At 36.3% G+C, this 26,606-nt stretch overlaps 1 protein-coding gene across 6 annotated transcripts in view; it reads left to right on the top strand.

Moving 5' to 3' along the window:
• The window catches only part of macrod2 (mono-ADP ribosylhydrolase 2), a 690,444-nt gene that overhangs the window by 494,934 nt on the left and 168,904 nt on the right, over positions 1-26,606 (top strand). For all 6 annotated transcript variants that reach the window (XM_065296426.2, XM_065296424.2, XM_065296422.2 and 3 more), the window contains exons 7-8: positions 13,193-13,223; positions 24,851-24,924. In XM_065296426.2, the coding sequence (XP_065152498.1) occupies positions 13,193-13,223; positions 24,851-24,924 (105 nt within the window). The remainder of the gene's footprint in view (positions 1-13,192; positions 13,224-24,850; positions 24,925-26,606) is intronic.

Here is a 26,606-nt window from a genome sequence, read left to right as displayed (position 1 = left end):
CTTTTTTATGTTTTAGATCAGATCCTTAAAGCAATACTCCAGCCAAATATCAAAATTACCCTACGATATACTTATCCTCAAGCAATCCGAGATACAGATGTCCATAATCTTTTAGACAAACACATGGAGATATTTTAGTAAATGTCCTTGCTTTTCCAAGCTTATAAGAGTAGAAAACAGGGATCAGGGAACAACTTTTGACTTTGAAGCCCAAAAAAGTGCATTCATCCTTCACAGAAGTAACCCACACAGCTCCAATGGGTTAATAAAGGTGGGGAATCGATGGGATTTTGTAAGAAAATTATCCATATTTTAAACTTTATAAATTATAATTATTAGTTTCCGGTAATGACGCCATCTTGGACTCAAGCGATTTACGAGAGTCACTGCGCAACGTACCTATGGCAGTCAACACTAGCTACGCTAAAAGTCTATCGTGAATACAAAATGGTGTCGTTACCAGAAGTAATAATTATAGTTAATAAAATTTAAACTATGGATATTTTTCCCTGACCCCTGTTTTCTACTGTTATAAAACTTGGAAGAGCAAGGATGTTAACTAAAATGTGTTTGTCTGAAAAATAATGGACATTTGTATACCAGCTTGCTTGAGAATGAGTAAATCATGGAGTAATTTTGATATTTAGCTGGTGTATCCCTTTCAAAGCACCACCGTTTTTCAATATTTTACTATGCTCTTACCTCAACTTACTGTAGATGAATTAATAAATACCTATCTTTTTCCAATGCGTGCATTTTAAATCTTTGTACAGCGCTTCGTGAATGTGTTAGCATTTAGCCTAGCCCCATTCATTCATATGGCTCCAAACAAAAGTTTTATTTTGTGCCACCATACTTACTCGTGTAACTACTTATGTAACAGTCTTTAAATAGGGAAAACATGGAAGTGTTTGGTGGCCTTTAAATTAATCCCTGTTTGGATCCTAAGGAATGAATGGGGCTAGGCTAAATGCTAACACATTCACAAGGCGCTGTACAAAGATTAAAAGTGCACGCATTGAACAATATAGATATGTATTAATTTGTCAAAGTTGAGGTAAGAACATAGTAAAATATTGAAAGACTGTGTTGTTTTCCTTTAACATGACCTGTCTTCCAGCTCACATGCTTTCATAGATTACATCGTTCCCCTCATCTGAATAATGCTCCACAATAACAACAACCCTATGTCCTTATTTTGCACTGGACATCTAAAAATACATTCCAGATGCCGGCCAGCCTTTTCCCTCCAGCGACTTAATATCAGTGACCTTTATGCTATTGTCCTGTCCCTGATTTTAGATCGCCCCACTAAACTCCTGCAGTCCCTCACTGCTGTTTTACAGAGTAAATGACAGCGACAGAGTAAACATTATGAGTTTGCAGTCTAGTTTTATGAACACAAGCTTTAGGAATACAGTATATTCCTGATCAACTGCATAGATGAAATATACTGTCAAGGCGAAAAAGCGCAAGGTGAAAGGAGAGAGAAATATTGCTGTTTGATACCGTGTTTAATTCCATTGCTGCACTTTCAGTCAAGGTCGGATGTTTTTTATGCAGTCATTATTATGCTTTTAAAATGCTGGCTACCACAAAAATTAATTATAGGGCTAATACAAATAAAGGCAGGAAATGTTAGGAGGGCAAATCCCACCCACCTTCATCCACCATGTGTCCTGAAGTAATCTCATCATTTAAAATCAGTAAAGGACAAAACTAAAAAGCTAATTTCCTAAAAGAGTCATCTATCTTTGATGACAGAAAATGAATATTGTGTACTGATAGAAATAACATTCCATCTTTATTTATTTATGGATATTTAACTCCCTGAGAACATATCATTGACCATTGGTGTAAACAGTAAACCTGTGATCAAGTCAGCTTTTATTTAAATGCAAAACATTTTGGTACCTTACGCTTGATTCAGGTTTTCTTTGAATCGTCCTTTTATACGTGCCTTTTGAACTGCTGAAGGACGTCTTGAAAGAAGAAAGTGTTTAATTAGCTGTTTTACACTGGGAGCAGAGCACAGGAGAGAAACCCCACGACAAGGAATGTAAAAAGAGTGACCTCTTGTCCTCTAGATGATAATATATGCAGCATTCTCGTCCATTTATGAATAGGCCTAATGCCACTTAAAAAGAGGCTTTTATATTATTTAATGCTAAAATTTTGGTAGGAATAAAATACTGCTGATTTAATAACGATTTCATTTTAAGGAAAATCTGTGAAGTTAAGCCCCTTTCTCCCAATTTTACTCTTAAAAGCAAAAGTGTATACTACTGTATAGTGTCAGCTCTTGTCCATCTGTCTGCCTGTCTGCCTGCCTGCCTGTCTGTCTGTCTGTCTGTCTGTCTGTCTGTCTGTCTGTCTGTCATCTATTTATTTGTCTGTCTGTCTGTCTGTCATCTATCTGTCTGTCTGTCTGTCTGTCATCTATTTATTTGTCTGTCTGTATGCCTGCCTGTCTGTCTGTCTATCTGTCATCTATTTATTTATTTGTCTGTCTGTCTGTCTGTCTCTGTCTGTTTGTCTGTCTGTCTGTCTGTCTGTCTGTCTGCCTGCCTGCCTGCCTGCCTGCCTCCCTGCCTGCCTGCCAGCCATCTATGTATTTATTTGTCTGTCTGTCTGTCTGTCATTTATTTATTTATTTATTTATTTATTTATTTATTTATTTATTTATTTGTCTGTCTGTCTGTCTGTCTGTCTGTCTGTCTGTCTGTATGTCATCTATTTATTTATTTATCTATCTTCCTCTCTGTCTGTCTTTGTCTGTCTATATATCTGTCTATCTGTCATCTATTTATTTATTTGTCTGTCTGTCTGTCTGTCTTTTTCTATTTATTTGTCTGTCTGTCTCTATGTCTGTCTGTCTGTCTGTATGCCTGTCTGTTTGTCTGTCTGTCTGTCTGTCTGTCTTTCATCTATTTATTTGTCTGTCTGTCTGTCTGTCATCTATTTATTTATTGGTCTGTCCTGTCTGTCTGTCTGTCTGTCTGTCTATCATCTATTTATTTATCTGCCTGCCTATCTATCTATCTATCTATCTGTCTGTCTGTCTGTCTGTCTGTCTGTCTGTCTGTCTGTCTGTCTGTCTGTCTGTCTGTCTGTCTGTCTGTCTGTCTGTCTGTCTGTCTGTCTGTCTGTCTGTCTGTCTGTCTGTCTGTCTGTCTATCTGTTTATCTGTCTATCTGTCTATCTGTCTATTTGTCTATCTGTCCTTTATTTATTTGTCTGTCTGTCTATCTGTCATTTTATTTATTTATTTGTCTGTCTCTGTCTATCTGTCTATCTATCTATCTGTCTGTCTGTCTGTCTGTCTGTCTATCTATCTCTCTGTCATCTATTTATTTATCTATCTGCCTCTCTGTCTGTCTGTTTGTATATCTGTCATCTATTTATTTGTTTGTCTGTTTGTATGTCTGTATGTCTGTCATCTTTTTATTTATCTGTCTGTCTGTCTGTCCGTCATTTATTTGTCTGTCTGTCTGTGTGTCTATTTGTCTGTCTTTCATCTATTTATTTATTTATTTGTATGTTTGTCTGTCTATCTGTCATCTATTTTTTGTCTATCTGTCATCTTTTTATTTGTCTGTCTGTCATCTATTTGTCTGTCTGTCTGTCTCTGTCTCTCTGTCATCTTTTTATTTATTTGTCTGTCTGTCTGTCTGTCTGTCTGTCTGTCTGTCTGTCATCTTTTTATTTATTTGTCTGTCTGTCTGTCTGTCTGTCTGTCTGTCTGTCTGTCATCTATTTTTTAATCTGTGTGCCTGCCTGCCTGTCTGTCTATGTGTCTACTTGTCTATCTTTCATCTATATATTTGTCTGTCTGTCTATCTGTCATCTATTTATCTATCTGTCTGTCTGTCACCTATTTATCTGTCTGTCTCTCTGTCTGTCATCTATCTGTCATCTATTTATTTTTCTGTCTGCCTGTTTGTCTGTCTATCATCTGAAATCTTTAGGTGCAAAGGTGTACTTTTTGAAAGGGTACTGCCCCAGTGACAGCTATGGCCCATTTTTGATCATTTGTTGACCGTGCACAGTAGTATTTCTCGAAGTACAATTAAAAGTATTCAAGCTTTCAGTTAATATTGATTGTCATTTCTTTCCCTGTGATTAATGGAGAAACACGGGAGAAAGAGTGAGATATGGCAATGTTTTGAATAATGTGCCTTCATGTACTCTACATATGAAATGTTTTTTTGAGTGATACTGTACATGTCTGTGCATTTGCACACCTCAATTTGCCACCTCTCCATTTTTTCTTTCTGTGCTCTCCTCCTCTATTCCCATTTTAACGGCTTTCCTTTAAACCCCTTATTCGAATGCCATCCTCAATTTATAATGTCATAGCTCTCATGATAAATACAATAAAACATTTAATAAGACCATTAGCTACATGTCAGAGTAAAGATCTTAATCAATGTAAAGTTCAAGGCTTTAAAGGAATTGATCTGGACGTTTTGTAATGAGAGGGAGATTGTGCAGTGGATAGAGGTGAATGGCTTCTATTATTCTGCTTGTCAGGGTGACGTTTCGTCTCCGGGCTCGGCTGATAAACACTCTGGAGTCTTCTGCAGACCAGCCTTCATCTGCCAGCACAAACAAAGCAATCGGGATGATACATTTTTTTGATACAAGTGCTGAATTCATACTGATGGTTCAACTTTAAAATCCAGGAATTTAAGTGACTTATGGGTGTGTCTTGCGAGAACTGCTTCCTGTCTGTTTGCTCGCAACCCGTCTTACCAGAGACGTTTGTTACTTTGTGTTTTCGAGGTAGAGAGATTTACCGTGTGTATTTTCGTTCTGTTCTTCTGAAGATACAATACTATATCATTCAGAATCGTTCCTGCAGTACTTGTGCTGCAAGGCCAAAGAAATGGGATTTTGCTGAATTCTCCACTATCTCTGATCCTTTATCCCTGGAAAACACATTTGAATTGTGATCTCATTTCTCGATAAGTTTATTTCCATTTCATGTAGCTTGTGATATACTGCACTGTGGTCATGGGGGTATCAAAGTAGCTGCTAAAGTTTACTTTGCTTTTTTACTCAAATGTTTGCAGTTGTTGAGAGGATATCGAACTCTTCTGTTCGACCGCTTGAAGGAACAGCAGTTGCTCAGCCATAAAAGCAGTGATTGAGTGTTAATCAAGATCAATACACCAGCTGCTCCATCAGTTACTGTTACAGTTTCTTCCCTGGTGTTTCTCTGATGTACCCTATAGTGTGTCAATTATACGGTCACGTTTAAGATGTCAGAAACCTAAACCCTGCCTATTAAAAAAAATAATATAAAACTACTAATCATCTGTCTTTCCCTAAATAGGTTTTGTTTCTAAAGAATGGTGAAAAATGTCTCTGTAACGACTGTAACCTCGGTTCCCGGAGTCATAAAATGACACTGTTGTGTTCTTCCCCAAAGTCGATGCAGCGTCGAGTTACCTCGAAAGGGAATGTCTTCGTTACGACTGTAACCTCGGTTCCCTGAGATAGGGAACGAGACGCTGAGTCATGAAATTACACTGTGACGTTCTTCCCCAAAGTCGATGCAGCGTTGAGTTACCTCAAAAGGGAACGTCTTGGTTACGACTGTAACCCTCGGTTCCCTGAGATAGGGAACGAGACGCTGAGTCACGAAATGACACTCTGGCGCTCTTTCCCAAAGTCGACGCAGCGTCGAGTTACCTCGAAAGGGAATGTCTTGGTTACGACTGTAACCTCGGTTCCTTAAGATAGGGAACGAGACGCTGAGTCATAAAATGACACTGTGGTGTTCTTCCCCAAAGTCGACGCAGCATTGAGTTACCTCGAAACGGAATGTCTTCGTTACGACTGTAACCTTGGTTCCCTGAGATAGGGAACGAGACGCTGAGTCATGAAATGACACTGATGTTCTTCCCCAAAGTCGATGCAGCATTGAGTTACCTCAAAAGGGAACGTCTTGGTTACGACTGTAACCCTCGGTTCCCTGAGATGGGGAACGAGACGCTGCGTCATGAAATGACACTTTGGGAAAGAACCCCACATTGTAATTTCATGAAGCAGTGTCGAGTTACCTCGAAAGTGAACTCTGTAATGCCTTTTTCCCCCTTTTGGATAAAAGTGTTTGCATAATGCCTAAATGTAAATAATAATTGGTTATAACTTAGTTTTATTGAAGGGGATCATAAAGTGAGATTTTTACTTTATTGTGTGCTTCATGGTAAATGTGACTGCTAAAGTTGTCACTCTCATAGATCAATGATTTATGCCGAGTAGCTCCTTGAACAAACACACATTAAAAGACTGCGTCCAGTGGGTCACCTCCTCAACTCCTCAATGCTTTGAGCACTGTGTTCCCATGGCAACAAACCTAGATGTGCAGCTTCAGCTCGGGACGTGAGAACAGAGCTGTGATTATGAGCAATCACATACCCGTGTATGTATCTGATTACTCTATACAGATAGACCTTGCTAAGTGTCTCAGTATGCATTTACGTTTGAGCATTTAGCAGACTCTTTTATTCAAAACAACTTATAGAAGTGAGAATTAACAATAGAGAGATTCATCTTGTAGTAACGGCTTATCCTATTCCAATGGCTTTGTTGCGTAAATTGTTAGACTTAATTGAAAGTTTACCTCGGGAATCCTCTTTTAAATAGGACATTTTCTTTCTTAAATAGGTGACCCGGAGATGTGCGTGCGAACAAAGGGTCTGTTGGAGGGTTTATCACTGGTTCATCTGTACCAGTTTAATTCCATGTCTAATCAAACACACCTGAACCAGCTAATTAAGGTCCTTTGGGTTTTCTTGCACACAGACATGCTGGTACTGGATCACAACTGAACTTTATGCAACATCTGGTTTATTATTCTTTGGGGACAGTCATTCATTTTTGGGTCATCTAACTGACCAGTTGGTTGGTTTGTTGTTAAGTAAAGGATAATGTATAGGCAGCTGGTTGTTATCACAGAAATAAGCCCCGACAGTGTGATCAGTGCTGAAAGGGATTATTTCCACTAACAACCGGCTGCCTGTACATTATCATGTTTATTAGATGGCTATTAACCATATTCATTAGTTCATTCATTCATTAGTAAGGTAATCATTAACCATTCATTCATTAGTAAGGTAATGAATATTAAATATTGATTTGATTTTTTTTTTATTAGCTCATTCTTAATGAATGCAGACCTTCTGTGAAAAAAAAACTTATTTACTTTTGATTTTGAGATAAAACACAATGTCCAGGTGTCACAAACACACTATTTGGTTTAATTAAAGGGATAGCTCACCCCAAAATTATAATTGTATCATAAATCACTTACCCCTGTGTCTTTCTAAACCACCAGTGCTCAGATTGTCTTCAAAACACATTTTTATATATTTTTTATTGAAAACCGGGAGGCTTTTGTCTGTCCCAATAACTTCAGACCCTTTTTATTATAGTTTATCAAAATATCACAAACGTATTTGTAATGCAATGCTACATTTCAAACCGTTTGTTTGTTTTGTTCTAAAATATATCAGAACAAGTTCACCGACTCATACTTGGCCACTTATTACTCACGTTGACAAGACACACTTTTTTGTTGAATGAGCTACATTAAATTAAGTTCACAATATTAAATAGATTTTTTTTAAGTTATCACAACATGAAAGAATTAAAAAAAATTGGCAAAAGTGAAAGTATATTTTTTGAGTGCATGCAAACACATTGTATTATACCAAACACCCAAAATAACGTTGTTAGCAATGAAATAGGTGCCCTTTAATCATTTGTAAATATAATGTCATATATGTTATTTAAAGACATATTTATATGTTTTTTGGTTTAATATTTAACTGTACCTGTCAAAATGATTTGCAACATCCGGGTTACCGTGTGTTATTAGTTTTGAGCGGTTGTTACATGGGAATATGTCACGACGAGCAAATCAGAATCAAGCATTCCAACGAGCCGTGTAATAATGCAGGTTGTAATTTGCACTAGATAAAATTCTATGCAAATTAAAATTTACTTTAATTTTAAAAATTTAATTCAACTACAAAACGAAACAGTTAAAAATCTAATAATCCAATACAAATAAAAATGCAATAATCACTACTATTATTGAAAACCCATTTCATTTCCATAATATTAGTATTAGTATTTTCAAGTGAAATTAAATCAAGCATTAATATATTGTCTTTTGTCTTTTGTTCATTTTAAAGCAATCCTTATATCGCAAAATGGTCTCAACACAGAATATAAGTTCTGTAAATGTATTCAGAAATAAATTATGTTGATGTTGTTGTCACAATGTAACTGGTTAGTGCTTGAGTAGTCTAGATTTTTGAACATTAGCATTTTTATATGGCTATAACTGTTGCCTATCAGCAATGTTTTGTTTGGTCCCTGGGTCGATAATAGCTTTATACAATAAAATGTTATGTAGCATTTTTATTTTTCATCATTTTTATGACTTCTACATTGTTAATTTATCTATAATGCACATTATTACAGTAACAAGTTTAGCACGCACAATTGACATCACTTAGAATTGGGTTTAATCTTTGCAGTTTGACATGACCCTAACCAACTAATTATATAGACTAATTATACTAATTTGTAAATCATGAGACAACCCGCTGAGTAGTCAATTTTGAAAATATGCAGTTTAGTACACATAAAGTAAACATAAAGCATAAACATGAACTGAAGTGACCCTGTTGACACGTTCAAACAGTGCACAGCAGTACATTCAATTAAGTGCTGCTCTTAAACCTAGTGGGAGTGCCAGCAAAGAAGGTGCATCTATTATAAATAACAATAATAATACGTTAATGAACAACCAGACGAACACAAGCAGATGTGATTGATTAGGGAAGACCGATGGTAGTGGATCTGTTTCCCCAGTGACCAATTTCCACACACCACTGCAAGCAAATGAAACCACGGCGAATACATACCAGACCCAAGCCTGATTCGCTCCTAATGAACTGACAGATCAGAAATAATCATCCACACACAGAATCATAAGTCACAGTAAAAGAGTAATAATGTCAGCCTTGTTAATTAAAGTGCGCTTTGATATAAATGCACCGGTGTATTATAAACAAGGCGTGTTGCTGGTCATTGTTATAGTGGCGTAACTGTGTCACCTGAGTTTGTTATCACCACCACACCTTACTGTACATCTGCTTAGTCAGACACACCAAGTGTGTGTGTATGTGTGTGTGCATTCACAGAAGTTGATCCGGAGATAATGATGTTTAACACCGAAGCAAAAAAGTAAGTGGTTAAGAAATAATGCATCCAAGCATATTATAGTTATCGATCAGTAAACATTTCTGATCAATATGTGATCATGTAGGGCGAATGGATGGGCATGTTACTATACAGTATGTAGATATTTTCTCGTGTTTTTATCGAGCCAATAAGCAGAGTGGAAAGGAAAGACACGTGAAGGATATGTCTCAGTGTGGTCCGTCTATATCGCTAGCGGCCAAACTTGGAAACAGATTAGGATTTAATTGAAAATTGATTCATTGATTTTGCTGAATGTTTTTGAGAGAGGACATTGGCCTTTGGGATAATAATGTGGTGATGATGTTAATGCAGACTGTACATTTTCTTAGATGGAAATTTTATGGAGATAGTTAGTTATAATTTAACTAAAACACATACACTGTTAATGCTCTACATAATAGACCACAACAAATAAAATGCAATACGCATTAGCATTGTTCAAACCCATTTCACTTCATGAAATTATATCAAGTATATTATAGTAAAAAGTGTCATTTGAATTTGTTAATTTTATCTTTAATCGCAAAAATGCATAGACACAGAATATGTGTTTTTTACAAAATAAATTCCAGTTTTATGGACCGTTACCATTATGCTACTGTGGTATTGTTATTGTTTTTTGGCATGATAACGTTTGTTTTTGATGGACCCAGAGGTTCGGCTGAGTTTGCTTACATCGTGCAGATCAGCAAAGTGGGCCGTCCTCGCTGCTCATCACAGGGAATTTGAGCCAGATCGAGGTGTACACCTGGAAAGGTCAAAGCTTTAGTGAACGACTCGGTTGAAATATTGATCTTGACAACCAGAGCCTTGACACATAACTGTAAAATAATAAACAGCCAAACAAGTGCCCACCTTTCTGGGAAAAGCAGAACGAAGGTGCCAAAACACAAAAGCAAGAGTGGTTTCAGGTGATGCGTGTACGGTGGATAATCTCACGTCATGTGTCATAGCGTCGTGATGTTTTAATTGCAAACACTAAGTTTGTAATCCTAGGTACGCAGCTCGGCAAACGCTTAATCTGTTACACGTTGAAAACTCAACTACTTTTGATTTGTGCACCTGTCACCAGAAATTATGTCGGCGTTGTTTTCATGTTTTGTTTTCCTATAATGTTCCAATAGCAGCGCTTTTATTGCAATTACAGCTTGCTTTGTGCTACAAATCTCGCTGTAACACAAAACCCCATGTGATATGGAAAATACCTGCTTTTAGCACATCAAACATTTTTAAAACAAATCCTTATTAGCAGCCTTTAGAGTGTCACTAAACAGCATCTCTTGCGGTCAAAGCTAAGAGGCAATTCACGCCTTTTTTAACACACGCCTTATCTGTGTCCAAACAAACAGTTGCGTTCGGAAATGATAGGGAAATTTGCATTTGTCATAATGCCGCATTAACGCAGCGGTCACACTTTTTTGGTGATAAATGTCGTGCTAAAATACAGATTCAGCTGGTTTGTGGAGACAAATGAGAGCTTTGAATAAATATCTCCGCTTTAGTGTTTATTAATACACTAAAAATGATGAATGTGGAATGGGAGCACAGAACGCAGTCATGTGGAAAAATGATGGTTCTTGCCGCTTTAAACCTACTCTTGAGTAATACATCTGGTGCAAAGCGCCGCAAAGCCAGACCTATTACTGTATGGTAAGTTTTTAATCTTTTAAAAAATATGGCCATAAATATAACAGTTGTTCTGTTTCTCTGTTACTTGCTCTAGTCTGTTTTGTGCCGTCTCGTTCTTGCATCTGTTATATCATCAGTTCAAGAAGAATACTGTGACACAAACTGTATGTCATGTTTATTTTTCAGTTTAAAGTACATGTAACACAATTTTTTTTAAATCATTTGATTTGTTTCTTTAAAGGCACACTTCACTTTTTTTGAAAATATGCTCACTTTCCAGCTCCTCTAGAGTTAAACATTTGATTTTTACCGTTTTGGAATCCAGTCAGCTAATCTCCGGGTCTGGCGCTACCGCTTTTAGCATAGCTTAGCATAATCCATTGAATCTGATTAGACCTTTAGCATCGCGCTCAGAAATAACCAAAGAGTTTTAATATTTTTCCTATTTAAAACTTGACTCTTCTGTAGTTACATCGTGTACTAAGACAGATGGAAAATTAAAAGTTGTGATTTTCTTTTTGCGATTTGGCGTATAATAATCAAGGACTTTGCTGCTGTAATATGGCTGCAGCAGGCGCAATGATATTACGCAATGTCCGAAAATATTCCCCTTAGTATCTTTCAATAGCAGGGGACTATTTTTAGGCACTACGTAATATCATTGCGCCTCCTGCAGCCATGTTACATCAGCAAAATCCTTGATTATTACGCCGGGATGAGAGTATAGTTTCTAGCCATCTGACTAGAAAATCGCAACTTTTAATTTTCCGTCAGTCTTAGTACACGATGTAACTACAGAAGGATCAAGTTTTAAATAGGAAAAATGTTGAAGCTCTTTGGTTATTTTTTTTTGCGCGATGCTAATGGTCTAATCAGATTCAATGGATTGTGCTAAGCTATGATAAAAGTGGTTCCTCCAGACCCGGAGATCGGCTGAATGGATTCCAAAACGGTAAAATTTGAATATTTAACTCTAGGGGAGCTGGAAAATGAGCATTTTCCAAAAAAGTGGGGTGTCCCTTTAAGTAAATGATTTCATTAATGGGCTGGTTGCATTTCATGGCTGAACATAAATAGAAAATTCATGAAAACCTTTACGGAAATCATGTGAGAAGTGTTCCCCATTGAGTTTAGTAAGCCTTGACAAGTTTAAATCCTGAGGGTCCAGGTGTTTGTGAGTTTTAATTTAATCAGTCATGTGTCAAATGCAGAACTAAAATGAAGAAACGTACACTTTGGGGATTATTGTGGTTACCTGTACTGTCAACGCGTTCTAAAAATGCTTAATTTTCGCTTTCAATGCTAGTTTAGTAACTTTCCTCAGAGCCCAACTTTATTTCTTTTTTTTTCTAGTGACAGCATCATTATAATAAAGCAATTTTTCCCTAGTCGCTCCGATCCAAGATCCTGTTTACTTTTTTAAAAATAGGACATCATAAAGCTCAGATTGTTGATTATCAGATTATCATTGTATTAAATATTACTGTGTACATTTTTGAAGCCATCATGGCGATGTATATTTCTCATAGGTCTTTTCCCCTCCAGCTGTATGTGTGTGGCATACTAAAATATGACTGTCCCATAATTAACTGCCAGATTTATTCAATCAACACCAGATGACAGGAAAAGCGTTGTCTTTGAAATCTCTCAGAAGGGGAAACTAATTGAAATTGAGTTTTATACTGGGTGAATATATATCTGAAACAGGTGGCAAAGCCTACAGGTGGGAAAGCTGCTGGTATAATGTGCTATATGTGACAAGATTTGTTGTCTCAAACAGAGTTACTGTACACGAGCGTCATGTCTGCATGCCGCGCTGTGTCAGATTGATGCTCCAACAACACATGTCAAACACAACAGGAAGAATCATTCATGTCATCCAAGCCATGAAGATTGTCTCTGATTCTGTATAGCCTAGAGATCCACACACACCAAAAACAATATTGCTCAGTTCTCCATTTTTTATTTGATGTTTAATGTGAGTTTGTATTACTTATTGTGCCTACTGGCTATTACTGACATATTTTAATAATAGTCAAAAAGTTAGAAATCTCACTGTTCACAGGTTAGAATTTAAAGTTTGGCAATGAATTGATTCTTGTCTGACCTGTTGTTCTCTATACCGTACATTCACTGAATAAGTTAACAGTATACAGTTATACTTATAGTTAAAACCATTTTCATTTTACTGGGTCAGACTTTGTCCATGCTTGAAATCTTTTCATTTTTCATGGAATTTCAAAAGTTGCTAAAACTTTTTTTTCCCTTTACGTTTCAGGCCTTTCCATGCATATCAACAGGAATATATGGTAAGTAAAATGTATTTTCCTCATACCTATATAGTGTATATTTCTCTGTGCAAACATACCTGTATATCGTACATGTGCGGCACCCTGGGTCCATGTAAAGCTGTGCATGCATGTTCAGTAAGTGTGTGTGTGCGTGTAGTTTAAGAATAAAAAGAGACAAACAAGTACAAATAGCCTCTATGCAATGCACACTCAACAATCTTTTTATGCCTTAAAGGAAAACACCACAATTTTCAATATTTTTCTATGTTCTTACCTCAACTTAGACAAATTAATACATACCTATTTTTTTTCAATGCGTGCACTTTTAATCTTTGTACAGCACCTCATGAATGTGTTAGCATTTAGCCTAGCCCCATTCATTCCTATGGCTCCAAACAGGGATGAATTTAGATGCCACCAAACACTTCCATGTTTTCCCTATTTAAAGACTGTTACATGAGTAGTTACATCAGTAAGTATGGTGACACAAAATAAAACTTTTGTTTGGAGCCATAGAAATGAATGGGGCTAGGATAAATGCTAGCACATTCAAGAAGCGCTGTACAAAGATTAAAAGTGCATGCATTGAAAAAAGATAAGTATGTATTATTTCATCTAAGTTGAGGTAAGAACATAGTAAAATATTGAAAAACGGTGATGTGTTCCTTTAACTTCCTTCATTTTTAAGTCTTTCCCCACCATTGATGAGTTATATCGTCAATAAAAAGAAAACATTTGCCGAAAAAGTGTTCCTGATGAGGTTTTATGTTAATCTGTAATACCGCGACTAGGTGGACCCAATTAATAAAAAAAACTGAAGCAAAAAAATTATTTACTAATTTTAAACTCTGTGTATGTTTTAAATAATCGTTTTGAATCTGATCTCTATCAAAATTCCTTCACAAAAATGCAATTATTTCAGCTTTTTTTAATGTTTTTTTTTTAAGCAAAATACCCATATTTAAGAGTTTACGAGCAGAGAAAAAATATAGATATGATGAAAGTTTTTTCTCTGTTTGTTTGTTTAAAAGCAGTTCTTTCATTTGATATATTTGTATGTTTATATTTAGAAGAAAATTTTCCTGCAAGGCATTTTGTAAAACTTTTGTGAAAATCACAAAAAAATGCTGGCGGTGAATGAGTTAAAATTGCCTTTCCTTTATATGTTACTACATATAAAAGCTATGCATTTACAGTAAGTGTGCATGTGTGCATGCCCTCTTTTGTTATTTGTGTCCCTGTATGTTTCAGTGATATACGGATGTAAGATTTTTTAAGAATACACCAATAAGCTCTACACTGCGCTGTCTGCAACCGCATTAAACACTTTAGTCAATAAATGGTTTGTAGCTCCATCCTAACTCGCCGCACCGCAAATCCTGAGTAATTGTACAGATCATTACAGAGAGAGAAAGGGTTTACTCTCGAATAATAGAAAGGGTGTTCACACACATCATGATCAAAGAGCTAACAACCTCGAATATTTCCCTCCCAACCTGCCGACCTAATGACGACTTTTTCTTTTGGTCAAAAAGAGAGAAGCGTAAGTAAATAGGCATTGAGAAGGGAAATAAAAGAATTTTCTTCATGGGGTTTCAAAGCTTTTTTATTTTATTTTTGAAACACACACACGCACGTTATTATTTTTGAAGAGCCGTCTTGCCATGCACACTTAAAAATAAAGGGGTTCTTTACAGCAAAGCCAAAAAAGAACAATTTTTAGTTTATTAAAGGTATTTAGAAAAGATAGTTTTATAGTCTATATAGATACTTTTATTTATTTATGTATATATTTTTAATGGTTTTTTTTTTTTTACAAAGAACTTTTTGCAATAGAACCTCACAACCAAACAAAGACAATTTTTCAAACTTTTTTTTCAAGTGTGAAAATGTTTGACACAGACCTGTCAAGCTCAAAAGGACAAATAAGTAGCTCCTATGCGATATTTTCCACACCTTGAATACAGTTTTTCACCTTTTTACACCTTACCAGATGTGTTCACTATGAAGTGTTGCATTGCAAGATCTGTCCACTATGTCTACTGTATACACTTAACATATGTGAACATTAACTACATGGCCACGCCCACCAGATTATTTGCTCCCATGCGTCCTGTTCGAACATGCAGCGCTGTCACTCACAGCCATCTAGAGCTGACAGCCCATCTCTCTCTCCCAATGCATCATGGGAGCTGAGGTCCAGGCTGACAGATGATCGGGGTACAGGGGCAGGGCGTAACGGGGCTGTTCTGTAGGGTCGGAAACGTGGACAGCAGGCAGGTAGAAAAATGAGGCCTCACTCCCAGCTGACAGTCCAATCCCTCAGCCCAGACCATTAGCAAAGGTAGAGTTTTCACACACATGGCATATCGGAGGAGATGCCACCCATAAACAAACTGGCGTCTGCCGCCAGCAGAGGGGTTGGATGGTATGATAGAGGTTATTAAGTCCGACTTTCATAGCCTATCAATCAATGCCACTAGCGATGGGTTAAAACTGGTTATTTTTTCTTCAGATGGAATGGGAAAGAGCTAGTGGATCTTTCAGTGTCTTAGTGCGGATATATGGGAAGCAAAGAGATTGGGAGGAGGTTGCATCTCTTTATCTTTCATCTTTTACTCGTTTTCAATGGAGCTTCATTCTGGTTTATAGATGCTAAATATGTTTAGAAAAAAAATATCATAATGATTGAAGATGATAAGGAAATATAGCTATAATTTAAAGAGGAAATTTGAGCTTTTTATATAACTTACAGGTTACTGCAAAAGGTTGCGAAAAATGTATTCTGTATATGACCCTGTCTATGAAATCCAGGGTGAATGTCATGAACTTATTATAACAGTCCTTCCAGAAAAAAACAGAGTTTTTTTGTGATTGTTGCGGGCAAAAATCCTTGATCTTGCAGCACGTTTTCTTAAAAAATGCGATGGAATATGCGAGATATTTATGCATTTTTATGCAATGAAAGTGTGGGAAGTTGCAAAAACTGAGGAATATATAATTCTGCTAAGATATATGTGATTTTTGCTATGAAATATTTTGCGCATGGAAATCTGTAATTTATGCTGCACAAGTGTGGCGTATTTGAAAAAATTAACTCCCTGCATAAATATGCGGACTTTGGTCGATAATGCGTTGAATCATGCGATCGCATAATCGTGTTTTTCTGGAGGGACTGTTATAAGATTAGAAGCATCAAAGTTTGATTATAATAGTTGATTTTAATATATGACATGACCTTACTTAAAATGAAAAAATATATATTTATTAGGGCTGTCAAAATTAACATTAATAACGCGTTAACGCAAATTCATTTTAACGCCACAAATTTTATTAACGACGATTAACGCAACACGCAATTTCTGTTTGACCCTTGTAAAATAAGAAATATTTTACAAATAAAAATAAGAACATTAAGCTCTCGTCTAGCAAATCCAATGCTCTAAATGCTCGTTGGACATCTGAAATGATCTTTATTTGTACGTTTTCTGAGAGGTAACGTTACCGTCCTAATGCTTAATCAAATATGCATCTAATTTGGTTTTGTTTTAAATATGCATGAATTAAAAATAGAGTGCACGACTTGCTTGATATTAAAATAATTATCTATGTTAAAAGAGTTATTAAGAGCGACAAGACTTAAAAGCGATCTTCCTCGTGCTGACTGACATCTGAAGCGCGTGCACACAGATACGAGAGTGCGCGACCCCGATATATAGACGTCAACACAAAATTACAGTTTTAAAAATATCTGTTTTGACAAGAATTCAGGCAGGTAGGATAATCTGTTATGTCAAGTGAATGTTTGGTTAACTGTTGGGTAAAAATATCTGATGTGTAACACTATATTAGATCCAGTAGATGTAGAAAGAAAAGGGTCCTCTGAATGAAAAATTAATATACAAAACAATGACTTGATGGTTCTGTTGTAAACAGGCTGGTGTAAACATACATTGGCATAAAACATATATATATGTATATATGATTAGAGTATTAAAAACCTGAAAAGTATTAAATTAGGATAAATTTAGAACAAATAAAAATGTGAGATTAATTTGCGATTAATCGGGAGTTAACTCATAAAAATCATGCTATTAATCTAGATTAAATATTTTAATCTATTGACAGCCCTAATATTTATTTACAGTACATTACTGTAATGTTCTTTACATTATATAGTAGTGTCGGGCGATATGCCCCATTTTGAGATGGCCCTATTATCAGCCCGTGAGGTCGCCGATACATGATAGTAGCAGTAGTTTACTCATTTGTTTATATGTACATTTTTTACCAAAAAGAAGCAAGGGTAACACTGTCATGACTGCAACCTTTTTAAAACTGATGCCATTAATCCATCTGCATCATTAATCCTCTGCACGCCTAACAACCTCTCTAGTGCAAGGAAATGTTAGAGTGCTAGGAGAAGTCCATGTCGCGCACATTCAGGTCCGAGCAAGAGTCCAAGATGTGCGCATTGAATCCACGTGCGTGCGAGAATGAATCTGCGCGCATTATAAGCTCTCTCGTGCAAAGTGAAGCCCACAAACCCTCCTTCCGCATGTTAATGTGAAACTATGATGATAATAATAATAATCGCCAACTATTGTCATGAAAGCGTGCTATTAGCGATATGTCTGACGATCACCCATACACAATACTATCATCTATCGGCACAACCCTATTATATAGGATAATTTTATGTAGAAAGAAATTACTTTAACTTGGATGATATACAGTATGTTTGATCATAAGTTTGTCCACCCAATAGAAAATGGAGTGTGGTCATTACATTCAAACAGTCCATTTGGTGACACCAGTATCTCTGCAATTACACACTTCACTTTTAAAGATGCTTCTGAAAACATCTGCGTTTCAAATTCATATCAGAAAACCTCAAATCTAATAGCCAGAGGTTAATACCTCCATTATTATTTTGGCCTACAGAGAAACAGAGTCAAAAAGGAGAGAATTGCAATTAGATTTGAACCATTCGGGCATTTTAACAGCCTCCCTGTTATGGCGCTGTCACAATCTGTCATGATATATCCATATTCAGATAAGCAACAAAAAGAAAATGAATTAGACGACGGTTCATCTTTCACTGAATCCGAGAGAAGACTCTCTCTGCTCCTGTGAGGTTTAACCATCCAATGACTTTGTCAGGGAAAGGACAGGGCTGTCTTACATCAAAATGTGTCACTCATTAGATTATTGTCATTTGAAGAGAGCCCTTTATTGCCTCATAATCCAGCTCGATGGGCTGTATTGACTTGAAGCATTCATCACCATATCAAGGTCTGCTCGTTTAGGGTTTGTGTACACAAAGGCATGATTTATAATTTATTTATAAGATATGTACTACTGCACAGACCTTGCTGAGGCATTGAGGAGAAATATAAGAGGCAGTTAGGGATTCTGATATTGATACGGTGCACAACTTTAAAGGCTCTTGTTAACTTGCGAATAAAGGTCACTCATTTTATCATTTACATGTATGCAATATGACCTACAGTACAATCACGGTCATTTATTGTAAATAAAAGTCATTTTTATGTGATTTACTGTTTTTAACATACAATCATTCTATATATTGTAATGTAAAGGACATTCTGTGAAAATATAATCTTGCTATCTTTAAAGGAATACTTCAGGACTGCATAACAACTAATCGTTTGCAGAATAAAAGATTACTCCCCTTTTATAAAAATATCCTGATAATTTTAAGATGTTCATGTTTTTTTAGGAAAACATTCCAGGATTTTTTCCAGATAATGGACATATATATATATATATGGATTTCTGCTATTTTAAACTACATTGAAACTGTAAACTGTTGAGGTCCACTATATGGACTCCATGGAGAAATGTTTTCCCGGATTGGTTTCCTTAAAAAACTTTATTTCTTCTCAACTTAACAAAGACAGACATAAACATCTTGGATGACATGGGGGTGAGTAAATTATCAGGATTTTTCTTATGAAAGTGGAGTTATCCTTAAATATTTACAGAGTAAGGCCATATGTCAAATATTAAAATCAGTGAGAAACCAATGAGTCAAATCAAACATTGATGCTCCTAATTTTTTTATTAGTTTAATGGGACTTAAGACTGGAAGTCAGACTTATGTCTGCTTTTACTTCGAGTTTATATAAAGAGAAAACACTGCAGGAGTTCAGACATCATTCCAGTTTAACACAACAGTGCTCTATTAAAGGCACATACCAAACCTTTCTTCCCCATTTGTCGCTTCCTTTTTACTCTGTCCAGTCTTGTTGACACTGAGGACTTTAGTCCAGGAAGATAGGTGGAGGTAATCCAGACAGCGCATCCCAACGGCTGTCCAGGATCAGTCAGGGTCAGCTGGTGGCTTGGTTTTCTCTGTCCATCTTTGTAGTGGATTACAGTCGAATCCTTATCTCTTTACCTTGATATCGTACAGGTTGCATTTTCAAGAAAGCTCTGTATTTAAAGCCTGAGCTTTAGAGTGGCAAGGTGAAAGTATGAACACAGGCTTAGAGAAGAAATATTTTGTGATAGTTGCACCGTGATGTGAGGTTATTGCTGCACAAGCAAGAAAAAGCACATCTTTACGTTGATCTTGGAATTGACAAAAGATTTTTTGTTTTGCACTTTTGTGCTTTGTCAAGGTTGATACTGCTTAGAGATATTTGGAGGGTTGACGACATGTTTTCGTTCTCACATTTCAAGGTTTGAGAAGAATCTCAATCTAAAGCTCTAAGGCAACCAGATTTATTTTTTAGAGTTGTGTACATGCAGTCTGAATTGAATGTGACATGAGAGATGGGCTGGGCGCTGGGAAATAATAAATGGATAAACACAATTTTAATGTGATGTTTTTGTTGGAGGCACACAACAAGAAGCAAGTACAATGTTGTTTTGTTTTTTGTTTTTGGAGATATGTTTTCAAATTGCATCTAAAAGTGTGTTGTTGAGCATTTTTAATAAATTGCTCAAAGAGTTTTACAAATTAAATTCTTTGCAATAGTTATCAGTATGAATCATAGATTATTGACTGAATCTGTCAGACAACCAGGCAGCTCTTGTTATTGAGTTTACAGCTAACAGTGAATTTGCTATAGTTAAGGTCCCATGTGAGTTTATCTTGTGGTAAAATTATTGTAAAGCGCAGGTTGTCATGGCTTGTTGCTATTATGCATTTGCGGGTATAAAATGAAACGTGTAAAGATCACTGCACCTAAACCAGTTAACCTAAAGGGTTAATTGATCAAAAATGAAAATTTTGTAAAATTATGTTTTTGTTTTCCCTCACACACAAGTGCAGTTTTCAGGCTTTATCATTGGGATTTTATTTCAGCAGTTTTCGTTTCACTCGTTGCTTAGATCATGCTGCAGATTCCAGCCATATTAGTTTTTAAATAACTAACTAGTGCCTCTTGCAGTTGTCTTATCATTTATTATAAGTTGGAAGTACAGTAACATCTTGGTACAGTATGTTGATAAATGTATTATAACTGTAAAACTGAAGCTCTTTTTGAAAGGCACATACCAAGTTTCTAAAAAAGCAGAAGGATTAGCTGACTGTAGCTTTTAAAGAAACAATAAAGATTTTATATCTGCATGGATGGCATTACTTGATATGATTTATGTATACAGTACATTACCTACAGAACATAAAACATTGTAAATACTGTAAAAAAAAAACAGTAATCCATTATCAGTCTGTTTATTTCAAAAAAGGTTTTGAGATTTGGATTCTTTTAATCTATCAATGACTTTTAAACTGAGCAACATCCTGCTTTATGTATTTGGCATTCGCCTGCATTGCTTTATGGGCAGTGACACCTGTTATTATACAATGGTTGTACCCTATAAATCAGAGTGCATTATATTGTAGGTGAAGAACAGTGATCTATATAGCAAATAAAATAGCTGACAACAGTACAAAATGGCTGACACCCTGTATACAACACTGTACAGTAGTTTCTCTCTAGCTTTTTTCCTGTTAACATTTGAGGTAGAGGGAATCTTCTAAAAACAGTGTCTCCCTGGAGCCCTCATCAGCGGCCTGTACACTAGTAGGCATCCATCAGTGATGACAAAACTTCTGTGGACTGTGCTATATTCAGGGTCCAACGTTAACTTTTTGCCACACCTGTCAATGGCATGCAAATGTATCCACTATAAATATTTCATGCCAACTTAAACTTTGTATTGCATTTTTATAAACACAAACAACACTATGGGGCGGTTTCCCGGACAGGGATTAGACTAGTCCTAGATTAAAATAAATGTAAGAGCTGTCCAAACTGAAAACAACTTGCCCTGACATATCTTAAAATACATCATTGCCCTTTGTTTTGCCCCCTATATGTGACACGCGACCACAAAATCAGTCCTAAGTAGGGGAGAACCAGGGCGAAAGTAACGCGGTAACATTTACATTCCAAACTATGACAGCATCTTTAGCACGCAACCCTTGAATAATATTGCATCATTTCTTCATTGTTTTGTGCGTCTAGGTCCGGAAAACTGTTTTTAAAGCAGTCATTTTTTCATATTAAGCGTTGTGTTTCTTGTTTCATGTGTTACAATACTGATCAATCTACAGGTTATCGACAGGTAATACTTCTTACTTTTGTCCCGCTGCTAATAGCAATATGTTGAAAATGTTTATTATTATAATTTGATTTAATTTTATATTGTTCAAACTGCATTTTTTTTTTTTCAACAATTCTGGTTTGTACAATCAGTTTGTTTTTGAAACATTTGATATAACTTAAATTTAAAATTTCATTCTTTTTTGCAAGAATAAATGACAATATGTTTGAAGGTTCATATTAACAAGGTCAAAGTCATGTATATTTACTAAAAACAAGTGTAACACAAAAATTATATTGTTCTGTTGTGCTACTTTTGACCCATCTGTGTGTTACGTTGTCCCAGCTGACAGGGTCAAAAGTTACAATTCGCTACTTATGTTCAAAGTGAAATTATACTAAAGTCATTTTACATTTGTTCAAAATTCCACCTGGTATTGATAGACCACAATTGTGAGTTATTGACCACAGCAAAAAATATATGTGTGTCTAAAACATTATCTTTTAAAATTACGTTTTTCTGAAGAATTTTACTTTCGCACCCGCTTTCCCCTATGTGTATATTTGTAACAATAGCCAACATTACATCGTATGGGTCAAAATTATTAGATTTTAATGCCAAAAATCATCAAGTACATATACCAAAAAATAATCTATCATGTGTTGCTAAGGGTTTCATTTGGACAACTTCAAAGGCGATTTTGCACCCTCAGATTTTCAAATAGTTTCAAATATTGTCCTATCCTAACAAACCAAGCATCAACTGAAAGCTTATTTATTCAGATTATGTATAAATCTCAATTAAAAAAATTACCATTTTGTGGCCCAGGGTCACATGTTGTTGTTCCATTGGGGATTTATTTATTTATTTAACTGTTTATCCTTGCCTTTTGTGTAGCATTATATTTAACAATATTCTGTTAAAATGCACCTGTTGCAAGGATAACCCATTATTGTATTTGTCATGTTTTTTCAGAGTTCTGAAAAGAATATTTATATGTAAAATATTTCCCAATTTGCAAATTATGTTTTTTATAGATGCAATGAATCATCACTGACATTTAAATCCGCGAGAGACAGGCTTTTATTATTCAAATCTGTTTGAAACTATAAAAGATGTTGCTTTTCCTTATAAAGTTACTGGCCAAGTTGGCAAGCAGCTTATTTACTCCCCAAGCCTCTCTGTAGTGATTGTTAATTTTGGATCCTAGCAATATCCAGCACAAAATTTACTGTGCTTCATTAAACCATTGATCTTTATTTTAAAATTTTGCCTTTTCACTCACTATTCTGTCTTCTCATGTATTTTAAAAAGCCTTTATTTTTACACTGCCAGAAAAAAAATGGTCAAACATTAGTCCTTATCTGTCACTGGGCAGTACCTTTAAAAAGGTCCTTCACAGTACCTTTAAAAAGGTCCTTAAAGGGGACATATCATGAAAATCTGACTTTTTCCATGTTTAAGTGCTACAATTGGGTCCCCAGTGCTTCTATCAACCTTGTGATGTCAGAAGGGGATAATGCCGAAGGGGATAATACCGCCCCTTCTATCAATATGAAAAAAAATCAACCCAGTTGGTTTTGATTCAAACATGTGAAAAGTAGGTAGTTGAAATTTGGCTCCCCTTGTGATGTCAGAAGGGGATAATACCGCCCCTTAATCTGCACTATCCAACCACGGCACTGCCATTTAGTGCAGATATCAACTAATTGGTTTTGTGCAACATTAGTGGTTTATGCATAGGATGTATACAGTACACTGCATTTTGCCTGTCTCTCAAATCTCTACACTTTTCCAGTATATGCTCTGCATTACTACAGTTTCGCAAACTCTTGAATCTATAGATCTGACACAAATCAAATGAAATTCCCTCTTTTTCAAGCTGGCATGTATGGAGCATGTTAAGCAGTCAGAAGAGATGATGGCTGATCAGAGAAACCTTTCAATGAGGTTTGACTGTTACAGTAACTGTGACCTTGAGGGAGCTTGTCAAAAACCTCTCTGTTTCTCTCCTACAATGTTTTTCCTTTTATCCATCTCTTGCTGTATAATTAATGCCTGGGAACCACAAACCAATTTTAAACTGGAACAGAAATACACTAAATAAATGATATGTACAGGGGTGTTGTGTCGCGTTTTTTGCCCTTAACACAATATGATACAAAAATTCATGCCAGCCAACAGCATGAATCAGTCAGTTCGTCTTTTTTTTTAGAAAGAGTCAAGTAAGGAATAACTAAAAACAGGGAATGAATAGGGCAGATACTGACCAAAAAGGGCTTATGTCAGACTCCACCTCTCCGCGCACATCCAACAGAGCCCCAAATTATTTCGTGTTGAAAGGTACAGAGAGACATCAAGAGACACAGATAGCATTCTGTCAGGCTGCCGAACAGATAGAGAGGTGAAAACATCTCTTCAGCCATCTGGTAATTACATCTCCCATCACCACAGCGTCTTGGTGCTGTGAAGGGTCCTCAGGGTCACCGCCGCACTCGCTGGACAACAGATGCACATTGCAAATGAAATATTAATTTCCTCCAATCAATTTACCCTCAATCAATACGCTGTGTTAACACCGAGACCGGTTTCCCATCTCGGCCCGGCCGCCGGTGATTAATATGGCAGTTAGTGGTGTCGTCTTTTACATTCCCTGGTCAATGTGTCATTACTTTCTCATTGTGGTGGTGACCCGAGCGCCTACCGGTGTAAACGATCGCATCGGAGCACCTTAATGGATCTGTAAATCTACAAGGAATTGGCAAGCCCCGGTGATGAATTTGTTGTAATAGACCACATTTAAAGATGTAAGATGGGCATGTAGAAACAGTCGTGTGAAATATGTTACGGCGGAAGTAAAAAGGTGGGCGTTATTTTGGATTGGCGAATCGTGTGAACGTTCGCTCTTGGATTTGTGTGCGCGCTCAACAGATTGTTGTTTGTAGTTACTGTTGAAAGTGTGGAAAGAGTTGAGCAGCAATAGCCATATGGCGATGTTTGCGTGAGTCTTAACGTGTGAGTACATATGCCTGTATTTCTCAAAACAGAGTCCTCTCTCTCCACAGGTTTTCCCAATGAGCCGGCAGCAGAAATCGCCCTGAAGACAGCGAAAGAGTGGATCAAGAGCAACATAAATAAGGTAGGGACCATTAGGATTGTTCAACAGGCCTCAAATACAGTACACACGTCAGGTTACGTGCCATGTCCAGAAGAGCACAGAATTTTTAAATGGCAGGTACTCAGGATGCAAAGGAAATGTTCGGACCTGATTCCACAGTCCATTTCCCTGATGAAAAATCAATTAAAGCTCACAAACCTTCCAGGAGGAAAATGTGAAGTGGCAAGTGCTCTCTGCAAAGGCCATTTTTGTCTCCGTCTCTCTGTTTGTGCTTCTCTGATGTGATCTCCAGCTGTTTTAGGAGTTGTTTAGCCACTGCACCGTGCTTACTATTCACCGCTTTGAGGTTTGATTCAAATTGCATTTGCTACAAAGCATTAATGAAGTGTCTGGTCTTATACCTGAGAGAGAAGGTTTAAACCGAAGGCAACAAATGAGAGGATTTCTTGCGGAAACCTAAACCTGGCAATTCCAAGTGGCTGACTTAATCATCTATGCAGCTTGTTACCTTAGCGTGCATTGAATTAGAAAGCGGTTCAGCTTGACTAAAGCTTGCCTTACATGGTCTGTTGGCTTTTTAAATGGGCCTGTTTTGCAAACATCTATTTGAGGCAATGGTAGGGAATGTGCATGCGTGTATAAAATAAGCCAAAAGGAATTTGTGAATCAATTAAGTTATTATGAGGATGTTTAAAGACTGAATGGCTAAATGTGTATTGATGTTGACAGCTGGACATGCTAATTAGATGTTTGACTGCAAGGTTTATTAGAGACTGTTTTAACAAGATTGCTCCTTAATATGATTAGCAAATGACGGTGGATTAATTAACATAAGCTTAATGTTTGGTTGTATGGTGTGGAAGAAGCTAGCGAATCATCATATTTTGTCGCATTTCTTTTCCCACAAAGACATTGATGATAGGGCATAATCTGTTCTGCAAAGCATTATCACAATCGAATTTTGTTGTTGGACTATAAATGATAATCTACTGTATAATTGTTTTGTTTGCAGTGTCTATACATTATATTTGTAATCTATACATATTCTTGTACTTAAATAGATTTTTTTAATAGTGATAAAGGTTATGCAGGTTGTCTTAAATATTGAAAATAATAGTGATTTATTATTTATCATACTTCTATTATTTATCACTATAATCCTTTTTATCCTTAGTCTGTCTATATTCCTTTTTTAAGTCAAATGAACTCTAAGAGACAGATTTACAAGCAGCTTGCACCAGTTCCTCTTTTGCTGTTGTAAAGCTGCTGAGAGGATTTACTAAAGACATACAGTGAAAAATTACTGCCGAAAAGGCATGGACATAGTTTTATTTTGTGCCTGACCTTATTGCATATGCATATGTAGTAGGTTCCCCTTCAGTCACAAAATTTATGGTAGGAGAGTATTCAAATAATTCACGCAACGTGATTTACTACTTGTAAATTTACTGGTATTTTTCGCTGTTATTTAATGCCTAAAAAAACATGTCCTCAATTGCATATGATATGGAAATTAGATGTTATAACTTTGTTTGGCCTTAAAGGGACACTTCCCTTTTTTTGAAAATAGGCTCATTTTCTAGTTCCTCTAGAGTTAAACATTTGATTTTTACCGTTTTGGAATCCATTCAGCCGAACTCCAGGTCTGGCGGTAACACTTTTAGCATAGCTTAGCATAATCCATTGAATCTGATTAGACCATT

The sequence above is a fragment of the Paramisgurnus dabryanus genome, chromosome 20, assembly GCF_030506205.2.
Source record: "Paramisgurnus dabryanus chromosome 20, PD_genome_1.1, whole genome shotgun sequence".
NCBI lineage: Eukaryota > Metazoa > Chordata > Actinopteri > Cypriniformes > Cobitidae > Paramisgurnus > Paramisgurnus dabryanus.
Note: the sequence above shows the minus strand (reverse complement) of the source record. Positions and strands in the feature narration are given on the sequence as shown.